The sequence below is a fragment of the Phyllostomus discolor genome, chromosome 2 (genome assembly GCF_004126475.2).
Source record: "Phyllostomus discolor isolate MPI-MPIP mPhyDis1 chromosome 2, mPhyDis1.pri.v3, whole genome shotgun sequence".
Classification (NCBI taxonomy): Eukaryota; Metazoa; Chordata; class Mammalia; order Chiroptera; family Phyllostomidae; genus Phyllostomus; species Phyllostomus discolor.
The window spans coordinates 325,131-337,650 of record NC_040904.2 but is presented as its reverse complement, the minus strand read 5'-3'; the positions used below and the strand labels follow the sequence as shown (position 1 = coordinate 337,650).

At 62.4% G+C, this 12,520-nt stretch overlaps 1 protein-coding gene across 3 annotated transcripts in view; it reads left to right on the top strand.

The window, feature by feature from the left end:
- GRIK1 (glutamate ionotropic receptor kainate type subunit 1) overlaps positions 1 to 8,152 on the top strand; it is a 171,114-nt gene extending 162,962 nt beyond the window's left edge. For 2 of the 3 annotated variants that reach the window (XM_036017398.1, XM_028503949.2), the window contains one exon: positions 7,923 to 8,152. In XM_036017398.1, the coding sequence (XP_035873291.1) occupies positions 7,923 to 8,078 (156 nt within the window). In that variant the 3' untranslated portion in view covers positions 8,079 to 8,152. Of the gene's footprint in view, positions 1 to 7,483; positions 7,571 to 7,922 lie in introns of all 3 variants that reach the window. The other variant, XM_028503948.2, reaches the window with a different exon arrangement.
- The last annotated feature ends 4,368 nt before the right edge of the window (positions 8,153 to 12,520 follow it).

Here is a 12,520-nt window from a genome sequence, read left to right as displayed (position 1 = left end):
CCACAGCGACCCCACAGGGGCCAGGGCCTTTCACGGGGAATTCAGGGAAAAAGGGCTTGAATGCGAACGGAAAATGTTCAGACTCTCTATTTCACATCATTTACCCCCGCCTTTGCGTCCCTCAGGATCGCCTGGGGACGGTTCCTTAGAACACAAGTCGCAGAGACACGCCCCAGCCCCACCCCCCAGGAGTGCAGTCCAGCACCGGCACCGCTAACGAAGCCCGGAGCGGCTCCTCCCAGGAACAGGCCGGTCGGCTTTCACAAGAATGGGCTCACGCAGAGCAGAGCTCTCCAAAATCAGGGCACACGCACACGTTTTCTTCAAACTGCCCAGTGCAAGGGTTGGGGGTTTTGTGTGTGTGTCTTCCTATATGACTTCCCCAACAGCAATTCTAAACACCGCTGTGAAGAGTAGCTGGTGAGCAAGTGTTTTCTTTTCACCTCAATTAAACACGGCAGTCTGGCTTCCGACTCGGTGGTGGGAGTTTTCATTCGCACCGGCAAGTTGCCCACAGCTTACACCTCGAGAAACGCTGCTTACAGTCCGGAAGGGAACAGAGAGGCATGGACAGACCGAGCAAGCATTTCGACAGCCGTGGAGCAGGGGCGTCTAATTTACTGTGTAGCAAGCCTGTCTCTAAGCTGATGCAACGAGGGGTGGAAAATACAACTTACTTTGTTTTGGAGGAAAATCATAAATTAGATTATTTTAGTGTTCTTCCAGCAAAACTGGAACTACCTGAGCAGTGCGTGGTGGGCAGAGGTCACGCCCTCCGGAAAATTAGCCGGGCGACGCGGCTGTGAGGCTGCGAGGGAGAGGGTTTCCAGGCAGCGAGCCGCGCTGGGCCAGCGCGAGGGCGCTCTGCAGGAGCCGGCGGGGGCACAGCAGTGAAGCGGTGGATCTCAATTAGCTGCCGTGCCCGTGACCCCCAGACCGTGGGGTCCGCGCCCTAGCAGCAATTTAAAAGTAGCCCTAACGGCCTTGAGCAGCGAAGGGGAGCGGAGGGCTCTTCCTCCCCCTGCTCTTCTCCGCGCGTCCGACTGTGCCAAGTGGCACCGTTAATTAGCTCTCGCGGATAATGAAGAATTTCTGCTGGATGCTGCAGTTTCAGCATGCTGCGGGAACCTTCTCATTAGGCTTTGCACCGTGAGGGAATTTTATGTCCAGATGCACAAGCATATTAAGATCATTTGCTTTCAAAATCCTGTCTTCCAAATGCCCTGAGAAAGTCTGTTGACGAAGACAGGGGCCTTGTTGCGACAGGAAACCAGCTCCAGGGGCACGCCGTGGGCTTCGCGCCCCACGGACAGACCCTGGGCGGGTGTCCGCACAGACACCACAGGGCGGGGGGGTCGGGCCCCACAGCCTGAGCCGCGGGTCCATCCGGACTCACGGGAGGAGCAGCGACACCTGGGTGATGTGGTGAGGTCCTGCTGCTTCCCCATCAGTTAAAAATGTCTAATTTAGCTGGGCCAGAGTTTGCTTTCTCTGTAATTTTTCAGCTGGAGTGTCCCAAGTTCAAATACTCAGATTTCTCCAGGTCCACCAAGAACGTTCCCTGACCGCTTGGCCTTCATCGGCTGAGACACCTGAGAGCCTCGGGGCCGCAGGCCGCCGCTGGCCTGGGCTCCTTCTCTCCCCGGGCACCTCATTACCCGACGGCCAGGTGCCCTGGGCCCCACTTCTCTCTGGTCTGAGCACTCGGTTTAACACATCACCTGGAGAAGTCTCCCTAATCACGTTACCCCTGGAATTGTGCAAGGAGGCCGGCAGCCCCCACGTCGTGGGGGCAGGACAGGCAGTGGGCAGTGTCTCTGCGCGCCCAGCCCCCCACGTCTGTCTGCCGCGACCCCTCCCCCCAGGGGAGCATCACCGCCCACGTGGCAGGTGAGGGCCCTTCCCAGGTTCCTTGGAATCCCAGCTGGACGGGACGGTTCCCCTGGGAAGCGGCACGGAACAGTCCTCTCTCCCTCCCACCCCCACCCCACCCCCGTACACTGGGTCCCCGAGGCGCTAAAGCAAACTTCCTCGGCCCGAGCATCTCCTCTTCCTTCTGTCAAACACCCGGCGGCTGGCCGGGGCCCCCAGCTTCCAAGACGGCAGCGGTTTCTCCAGACCCACGAAGCTGTGTAGGAGCACACAGCTGCCAGTCTGACCTTCCTCCTCCCCGCCCTCCCTCCCTCTTTCATCTCTGCCCTGAGGGCACTGCATATGAAAGCTCTTCCTGTAACTTTAGAGGTGGGAAAAGGGGTTTCAGTTTCAGGAGAATTGGAGAAAAGCACATGGATTAATACCAAATGTTACGCTGTCTTAGCATTAGCCTCACGTTTCAAAGTTTCCCATGAAGTTATCCCTGACACTAGAGGAGAATGAGCTTGTTCCTGTACCCCAAGAGTTTGGGTTGTAACCCTGGGCAGCCACACCAGGGGAAAAAACCCTCTTTAAGAGTCCTTTGGAAGTAAGTAACTTTATATATGTACACGCACATAATACCACCCAGCAATATACCTACATTATTTTACCAGGAGAAAAGTTTTCTAGACGAAATCCTCAAACACACACGGGCCCAAGAAAGGCGATTTTTGTGTGTCAGGAGTAACCTTGTCCCCACCCACCACCCACAGGCACTTTTTTTTTTAAGATTTTATTTATTTATTTTTTTAGAGAGGGAAGGGAGGGAGAAAGAGAGAAAGAGACACATCAATGTGCGGTTGCTGGGGGTCATGGCCTGCAACCCAGGCATGTGCCCTGACTGGGAATCGAACCTGCAACACTTTGGTTCGCAGCCCACGCTCAATCCACTGAGCTACGCCAGCCAGGGCTTCAGGCACGTTTAGATGGACGGACGGCGCTCAGACAGGGAGACGGGCAGCTCCAGGGCTCACGGAAGCACAGAGCTGAGACCTGAGTGGGTGGAGCTGTGGGCCCCAGGCCCAGGTGTGGAGCCCAGAGCAGAGGCGGAGCAGCAAGGCAGGCAGACAGCAGGCCAGGCGGTGAGGACAGGGCACCAGGCGGGGCCGGAAAGAGTAACCGAGTGAGTCCAGGCACCACAGCCCAGGGGCAAACGGCTGTGAGGGCCCCACAGGCCCCACAGGCGCCGGGGACGGCTGGGCAGGGGGGCTCTGGGTCACAGGCAGGCGAGGGTGGGGACCACCCCGGAAGTCCAGCGCAGCGTCTAGGTTCCGTCCGGGTTCCCTCCCCCCTGGGGCCGTGGGCACAGGCCCGGCAATGCGGGCCGGCGACCTCCCGGGCTCCCGGTCCCGATCCGTCGTGGCCCGTCTTCTGGAAGCCGCAGCGGCGGACCCTCAGCCTCTGCAATCCACTCTCCTCTAAGTCCGAGGGCAGTTGTACGGAGGATGGTCCAGGGATCCTGAATAAGTTCGGTAAACTGGCGAAACCAGAGCTCCAGGTGCCCAGACCCTGAGATGGGAAGAACAGGCCTCACACGGAGGTGGCGGCCGCGTGAGCTCCTCCCTGACCCCTCCCTGACCCTCCACGTGGTTGGGGACCCCACCCTGACCTCCGCCCCCGGGTCCTCCACCGTCCCCTGAGGATGTCAGATCCCGGTGCAGACAGGCGACCGGTGCCCGAAGTCTTCACACAGCGAATGTGCGAACAGGGCTCTTCTGCCCTTGCTCCCTGCAGCGCCTGCTCCTAACCGCAGCCCCAGAGCATTCTCACAGTGCTAGGATTGTCCCGCAAGGGACCTCGGGGCCACAAAGGGCAGGAAAGGGGACGCTTCGACCTTCTTGTTAGAAAAGAGAACCACGGAGCCGCTGCCTCCGCAGAAGCTGGCGGTCCCCTGACCAAACCGAGAACACACCGGTGCTGATGGCGAAGCTGCGGCTCCCCGGCGGGCGGCCCCCCCCTCGGAGCCCCACACTCCACCGAAGATGCTCTTTAGGAAGAGACTTCAGGTCACAGCTTCCCTTCCAGGCACAACAGGTGTGCCCGCAAAGTGAGAGCTCTCGGTCTGCAGAACGACCTCTCTGTTCTTCTTCCACACGCGACACGGGATGTATCAGACGGTGTCACAGATCCCTTCAGGCATCTATAAACTGGGTGACAAAGGACAAAGAGAGCCAGACAAAATGGAAGACCACACCTCCGGCTAGGCCAGAGCCTCTGAAACACGTGTGTCAGGAGAACCCTGCAGGCCTGCGCCCGGCGCCGTCCTCCCAGACGCACCAGCAAGAGGAGCACCTGACGCAGACGTGTCCATGCTCACGGAGCACGGCGGCTCCTGGGCTCCCGCTGAGGCCCCGCTGGCCCCGGGGTGGCAGCCGACCCCAGCCCCCAGCCCCGCCCCTTCACTGAAGTCAGACCCCCCAGCTCGGGCTCCCAGGCGGCTGGAAATGCCCTTCTCCGCCCGCAGGCTTCTCTCCGAGGCACTTTGTTACAGGTTCAAAGCAGGGAGAACCAGGAGGTCCTCCCTCTCCTCCGGGCAACAGGCACACAAGGGTCGTTTGTGTCTGGCTCCGCGGGTGCCAAGGGACACGTGGGGAGGGACCCCCGGACGGCCGCGCAGCCAGCAATCCCGGAGAAGAGCAGACCCACGGGGAAGGCGCTGTCCCAAAGGGCAGGGCGGGGGGTGGGGGCAGCGTGCTTTCTGCAGAACAAACAGCAGGTCGGTCCCCTGCAACCCGGGCGCGCCCAGGCCTGGTCAGCCGCGGCCGCGGCCTCTCCCAGACCAGTCCGTGTTCCTCGGCCTCCTTGCTTCCGCAAGAGAACTCACGCACACTCGCAAACAGGCCGACACGTGCACACGCGCGCACACTCCACTTCGTGCTGGGACACGGTCAGGGGCGGTGACGCCGTGGGTTAGTGCGCGCTCACTACCAAGTCCTCCCTCGCCCGCCGGCGCGCCCGCGCCGCCGAGGGCCTCGCGGGGAGGGGCAGTCCGCGCGGAGGCACCGTGTTTCCGGCGGCGAGCACCTGCCGCCGGCTCTCGTTTCTCACGTGTTGCTGAGCACCCATCCTTCCCGGGAGGGGCTGCAAATTCCTGTTCCATTCATTAAAAAAATATCAGCAAGTGTCACAGACAAAATATTTTCAGCGGGGTATAGTCTTGTTTTAAAGAGAGAGAGCGCGTACGACGCGTTTTACACCTGTCCGCTCCGATTTTCGCGGCAGCTCTGGGGAAAGGGTTCCACTCTTGTTCCCATTGTGCAGGTGAGAAAACTGAGCCCGAGACGAAATGACACCTTGCCCAGCACAGCACAGCCCCTTGAGCGGCAGGGCTGAGGCTGAAGAGTCAGCATTCCGACGCCGGGAGCCGACTCGCAACTGTCATTCACGGTCGTACGTGCGCATCCACTGAACCCGAGAACTCCGTCCACCAGGGAAAGGGGAGGGCGCTAGGGCCCCGCGGCCAGGGACGCTTCCCGTCTGCAGAGCCCTGGGGGCTGGCGCCGCGCACACTGCCCCTCAGGCCCCTTGGGGGAGGGGGGGCACGGCAGCCGGGCAACTATCAGTCCGCCTGATACTCCCTGAAGTCGGAGTTTAAGGGTTTCATGCTTAGACACGGTGTTTCTGTGGCCCTTTACCTTAAGGGTTCTGGGAAACCAAGTCCAGACGCAGAAGCTTTGGAGAGCGCCTCTGAGTTGTGGCTCCAGTGCAGACGCTCGGTCTGCACGTTACACGTGCCTTTAATTCTGAGATCATCACAGGCGAGTGGATGGATGGAGACAAGCCCACCCTCACCACCACGGACTCAGGGGGACCTTCACGGGCCCGTTTCCAGGGGACACGAGAGTACATGGCTCCCGTGAACGCGAGGCAGGCAGGGCCTTGGAGGCGGTCCTCCGTTCCTCGAGCCCGCAGGGCACCTGCGAGCAGAGAGGCCGGCCTGTCGACCGGCATTTGCCCTCTGGCCGTCGGAGACAAAGGGAAAACCCGAAGGAAGCCCCAGTCTGGGGCCCAGGAGCGAGCAACGGGGGCACCCGCGGCAGCGTCTTCAGACGCGCTCCCACGCGGCAGCAGCGGGGGACGGAGTCCCGGGGGTTCAGAGGAGCAGAGACGTGCGTCGTGTGCGGAGGCGACGCAGGCCTGGAGCGGAGTTCCGGTTTCCTCCGGTTTCCTCCGGTTTCCCAGCAACGTCACCGCCGCGCACGTGGAGGTGAGAGCCCCCACAACCGTCCCCCCCCCCCGCGGCCGGAAGAGCCCCCCAGCCCCCGCCCACAGGCGCCTCCGCGACCGCGCCTGGACGCCCGCTCCGGCGGTCTCCACGTGGAGTGGAGTGTCCACAGCCGAGCGTCTGAGAGTCCGATAACACGGGGGTGACGGGAACGTCTTGCGCATCTCGTGGAGAAAGAATGCACGGGAAAGGACCTTCGAGTGACGTAATGAAAAAGGACCGGTCGCGCGGCAGAAGACGGCAGGTGAAGGCGAAGGCGCCCCCCGGCCCCGGAGCGAGTCTCCGAGCCACGCCCCGAGGCCCCAGCACCGCCGGCCTCCGAGACCCTACGGAGTGTGCGCCTGGCCCCGGTGGCGCGGCGTCAACCCCTTGCACCGCCGGCGGCGCCCCAGGCCCGCCCCTCCCCCGGCGGCTGGGCCTCGTCCGGAGGGTCAGTCGGTCGCAGGACCCGTTTCCGAGAGTGAGAGGCCGCCGTGTGTCCCGGTCCCCGCTCGGTCCCTGACGCCGCCGCGCACGCTGGGAAAGAAGCTGACGCGCAGACCCGAGGTTTTAGTTGTTAGCATCACGGGACACAGACACGAAGTTCAGATTTCAGACACACGCGTGAGAGAGACAGAGTCGCAGGCACACGGTGGGCGCTCCTGGAGGCGCGGGTCCGGGGGGCCGATGGCGTACGTCCGGGATCTAAACGCGCACGCCCGGTCCTCACGAAAAGCAGAACGGGAAGCGCCGCTCCCGTAAACCCCGTGACCTCTCTCCCGGAGCCGGTGGAGCGCGCTTTGCAGACACACGGTGCGCGGGGAGCGCGGGGAGCCCACGGCCCGGCTCCACTCCGCGGCCTCGCACCTGGAGCGCTCATGGGGGAGGGGGCGGGGGGTGTCAGGGGGGTGTGTGGCTCCCACCCCTGCCCGAGTGCGGCTTTCCGGTGAAGGGGCAACGCCCGCTCTTCTGCACACGGCGCCAAAGGCGCTGATGTGTTCACAGGGAGTTTCAGGGGTGAGCGCGCCCACAATTGTGCAGCTTTACAGAAATCCCCGCAAGCAGGAATCTGCCCACGGTCTGGTCTTGGCTGGAAGAGATGGCAGCCACCCGTGCGCGGCGCCCGTCTGTCCTGGGACCGCGAGTGGGGGTGGTGCAGCCCTCACCCACTAACCCCCCCCCCCCCCCCGTCTGTGTGGCAGGCCAGCAGCGTCCCGCGTCACCCTGCATCGCGCGCCATCGTCCCTGTGCGTCCACCAGCTTTCATTCCAACCACAAACCTGCGTCGTGGCTGCTGGCACATCTCTGCCTTTCCAGAGAAAATAATACAATTTAAAGTTGTTTCTTTTCCTTTTTCTTTATCAGAAAGGAAGGTCATCGAGAATTAGATTTTATTTTAGGAGCAAAGTAAGGTTTCATGGGAGAAAAAAGCAGAGCCTTGGTGTAGAGGAGGTTTGTTCACTTTCTGGAGCGATTCTGAGGTGCGCATGGGCCTTGATGAGCCTCAGTGTTTGGACCCCTCGGTGGGGCAAGGACTTAATTTAACTCTGTTCCGGTGTCCCGGCAAAGGTGAGTTGTCTGGTTTGAGAGCCTCCCGAGTAGGTGTGCATCACGCCCTCGTGAATGAAACCCCACACTCTGCCCAGCTAGCTGCGGCCTCGGCTGCCCCGTGGGAGAGGCGGGTGGGCAGAGGCCGGGAGGGGCGGAGCTGCCTTCCAGCAGCACCTTTCACTCGTGAGCGTGGGGCGGGAGAGCGAGCGTGCGGGGCCCGCTGCCACTGACGCCCTCTCGTTCCTGCCCCCAGTGCCTGTCCTTCAACGCCATCATGGAGGAGCTGGGGATCGCACCCAGAAATCAGAAGGAGTTGAAGAGGAAGCCGAGAACTAAGGGGAAACCCTCCTTCACCAGCATCCTCACTTGTCAGCAGAGACGGACGCTGAGAAAAGAGACCGCAGCCTGAGCGGCCGAGCCCCGGGGGGGGCCTCGGGGGGACACGGTCCTCGGAGCGGAGACTTCTCATGAGCACCCGGCGTGTTTCCGCGTGTCTCCCATGAGCACCCGGAGTGTTTCCGCGTGTCCGCACACATCGGCGGGCTGTGTCCGCAGGCCAGAGAAAGACGAAGCCGGAGAGGCCTGCGCAGCTACTTCCTGGAGGACACACCGTCCTCTGGACGTGAACCTGTGTGCTCACACGTGTCCTCTCTCGCCCCAGCGAGCGGCTGGGTGTGCTTTCTAACCACGAATTAAACACAGCTTTTTCCTAGAACGAGCCCGAGAGTCGCCGTGTTTCCTGTGACCGGCCCCCAGCCCCGGGGTCCCCGGCTGTCGGGTCCGCCGTCCAGATGGACCCTGTTCCAGCAGACGGAGCCCCTTCTGGCTGAGTTTAAAAGTACACTTTCGGTTTATTCCAAGTACGTAGTTGTTATAGTGAAGTGAGACCACTCATTTTCGTGTTTCAACATTTAATGTTATAAATAGTTTAAATGGTGCTCAGAACATCAGTGAGCATAAGGTAAAAGAATACTAAGAAGGGAAATTCACTAAAAAAAAATGTGTCCACCACATTCTGGACCCTGGCCCGAGCTCTGGAGGGGGATGGCCCACGCAGGCAGCCAGACACGGCCCCTGCTCTCCCGCAGTTTATGGCACCTCGCACAGGAGAACCATCCCCTTCCTCGGAGCAGGGAGTCGGAGCGGCCGGAGCCTGGGGGGAGACGAGTCGGGAGCGGGGAGGGGCCCTGGAGGGACCCGGTGACTGAGACCCGGGCTGAGGGGGCGGCAGGGTCAGAGGGCCGCACGGAGAAAGGGAGCTCGGTGGGGCTGCCACGGTGGGGGGGGGGGGGGGGGCGGGATGCTGCGGGCCGACAGGTGACAGCCAGGCTGGCGGAGAGAGAGCGGAGGAAGAGCTCGGGAAAGACGACCACGGGGAGGAAGCGGGGGTCAGGGAGGAGGGTCTCTCAGTAACCCAGAGGACGAAACACACAGCACCCGGATGGGGGGGGCGGCTTGGGGGGGGGGGGGGCCCAGGGGTCCTTCGTTGTGTCGGGAACCAAATGGAAAAGCGGCAACACTGGGTCAGTATGTCAGATAATGCAGTCCCACTGGTCTCTGTAGGATTACTCCGCAATGGAAGGAAACTTCCAGTCTAGTCCCTGTGGAGCTGAAGTCCAAAACATCTCCCGACACACACAGAAAACCGCCTGTGAAGCAGCGGGAGCACACTGGGCAGGTGTTTCTCTGTGACCGCAGTGAACACTCAGACTCGGGGTCCGTCCGAGGTTCACTAACAACAGAGGGAAGACCGAGCAGCTCGCTAGAACGCACCAGAGCCTGGGGGGGGGGGGGGGGCGGGATGGCGGCACAGCAGCAGCGGGAAGAGCCACACCACAGGCGCTCGGTTCCACACCTCCCAGGGCGCCGGTGTGCCCGTCTCTCGTTCACACACACCGCTGCACACCTCCACGTCCTGTCACGGTCACGTGTGGGGAAAGGAACTCGAGTACACCAACTCTTAATGGCTGAAATGTATCAACCTGGCTCATAGAGAGTTTGAGGCCCACGAACCACTTTCTTCTTCCGTGACTGACAGCAGGATGTGCGTCCAGGGTGTACACCGTGTTCTAAGACTGACTGTGTTTCTAAAAAGTGTGTCAGACTGGGCACATCTGCAGAACGTGACATTTCGGTCAGCCTGCACACGCAGTCACCTCTCCTTCCCCACGTTTCCACCCACGTGGCACGTGTGTCCGCATGTCTGAGTGTCCACATGTCCATGTGTCTGCATGTCCACGTGTCTGCGTGTCCACATGTCTGTGTATCCACATGTCCGCATGTCCGGGTGACAGCAGAGGGCACTGAGGAGCTCGGAGGAAAAGAGGAAAGCACAGCGTCTCTGGAGCCCGGTCCAGAAAAGCCCCCACGAACACCCGCCAATCTCCGGGAGCTCCCTCCCTCTCGCTCCAGAACCGCGGCTCAGACGGTGCAGGTGGTGCGGCCCAGAGATGCCGTGCCCAGCCTGGGCGTGGGAAAGAGAAACGGGAGACCTTACCTGGCAGCCCAGGTAGCCCTGGTTATGTCTCTCAAACAGAGAACCGATACCTAACTCACTCCACTCGGCGTTCTACATTCAGCTCGCCACCTGAATTTTAGACTCCGGGGGACTGAACCTCCTCTCCAGGAAGGGCCCCAAACCTTCGCTGGGGCAGTGGGGCTCTGGGTCCCTGGAGGGACCTTGGCCTGACTGACCGGGAGGGGGGGGGCCACCCTGCTCTGGCTCGGGTGGGAGTGCCTGCGGGGGCTCTGGCTCCAGGGAGGAAGCTCAGGTGTCCAGACAAGCGTCCTTCCCGCTCACGGCCGGCACCGCCCACCTGCCCAGGAGAAGACACCCTGCAGAGCAGCCTACCTGGTGCCTGGCCAGGGAGCGGCACAGGGCCTGGCAGTCCCCTGGCCGACGTGCACACTGTAGGCCGACAGGGACGCTGCAATCCTGCCGCAAGCCCCGTCTCGGCTGGAGAGGGCCGTTCGCTGGGGCCGTCCAGGCTGAGAGGTCCGTCCCGGGGGTCCCGGGGCGTCAGTTCGGACCTGGGCAGACCGGTCTCTGCGCAAGCACGTGCCGAGCACGGGAGGGTGGGAGAGGCCCAGCGAGCCTCCTGCTCCGGGTTCTTCTTTGGGCTTCCAGAGAGAGGGACCTACTTGCAGTGCCGAGAACGTCGCAGACGGTTAACACACTAAATGGTCTTGAAGTTTAATTTAAACTTCCCCGTCCCAGCTACTCGGGCTCGCATCTCATGCCCCTGGAACAGTGAAGTGGCTTGGGCGGCTTCCGCGTGCGGTGCAGCCTTTTACCCTCCCGGCCCCCGCCCAGAGCCGCTCCGCCAGCCCACCTGCAGGCCCCGTCCACGGAGCCACCTGCAGAGGGAAAGAAAATCAGTTTATTCCAGGATTCGAACGGACATGCTTGCCTTTCTTCTTAAACTTCTGCTGGAGAGGTGAGGAGGCTGGGGAAATGCGTCACCCCCAGAGACCCGACCTGCCGTTCTTCGGGGGTCTCCCTCGGAGCCTCATGAAGCGAGACCACCGGAACAAAGGGCGGGTGCAGAGGGGAAGGGAGGCACAGGAAGGTGATGGGGCCGGAGGAAGTGGTAGGCAGCAACGCACGGAGGACGCTGGGTGCACCCTCGGGGGCCGGGGGCGGACTGCAAACGCCAGCAGTGTGAAATGGGCCAGGGCGCCTCCGTAACCCAGGTGGTGGAAAAGGGCGCCCCACCCCACACCCAGCACCCTCCTGCATTGGCGGCCATGTTCTGCAAGACACAGCAACACCCAGGTGCGGGGGCAGGGGCAGCATGCTTTGCTAACTGTTTATTTTCAATAAACCTCCCACTTGAAACTCTGAAGAAAACCAGCCCCAGGCCTCCCCGAACCACCCCACCCGCTGCTCAGAAGAGAGCCCAGGAGCCCGTCGGCAGGCCGGGAGGCGGCGTCCCGGCAGGGTCACTAGGACCGCGTCTCCTCACGGCCGGGCACCTCCTCCCGGGCGAACGGCTGGGGGAGCAGGAGAGGGTCGTCCCAGAGGCCCGGCCGGGCCAGGAAGCCCCGACATGGCTCGGCGCTCCGTCCTCGGGGACGAGTCTTCCTGAAGGCGCAGCAGAAGCCCGGGCAGCCGCAGGGGTGGCGCACTCGGAGGGAAGACAAGCAGGAGCAACAGCAGGCTCCGGCCGCCTCTGCGCGGCCCCGCCGGAGCCCAGGCGTCTGGGACCCCTCCTTGTGCCTGCCCGAACTCAGGACGGGAGGGGGGGGGGGGCCGCTCCGTTCCCGCCCCCCTCACCGCAGCCCTGCAGAGCCCAGCCTGAGCCCCTCTCACCCACACCTCCCAGGGCTCAGTGGTCACACCAGGGGCAGACGGGAGCCACGTGGTCGCTGCAGTGTCCACGGGGGGTGGGGGAGGGGTGATGCCCCAGGAAGCGCAGCGTCTGTCCTCACGGCTGCTGGTGCCCAGCTGCTCGGATGTCCCCGGTCCTAGGGGGAGGCCTCTCCAAGGAGACGCAAAGGGGCGTGATGAATTCAGACACCCTAACCCACCTCCCAGACCCCCTGGGGCACAGACAACAGCGTAAGCTCCGGGAAACCCTGCCCGTCACCTCCGGGTCCCTTCACATCATCTCGGCCTCCAGGGCTCAAGCCCCCCCAGCTGCAGCTCCCGACCTCACCGTCCACCGTTCCCCCCAGTCCTGCAGCCGCTGCTGACGACGACGCCGGCTATTGCCCACCGTGCACCGGTGACGCACGTCACACCTCGTGAGCTTGCTAAACCCTCGGCCCAGCCCACGGGAAGGCGCAAGTACCCCACCGTCAGATCATCACCCTGGTGTCCAGATTAGGAAATTAACACAAAGAGAAGTA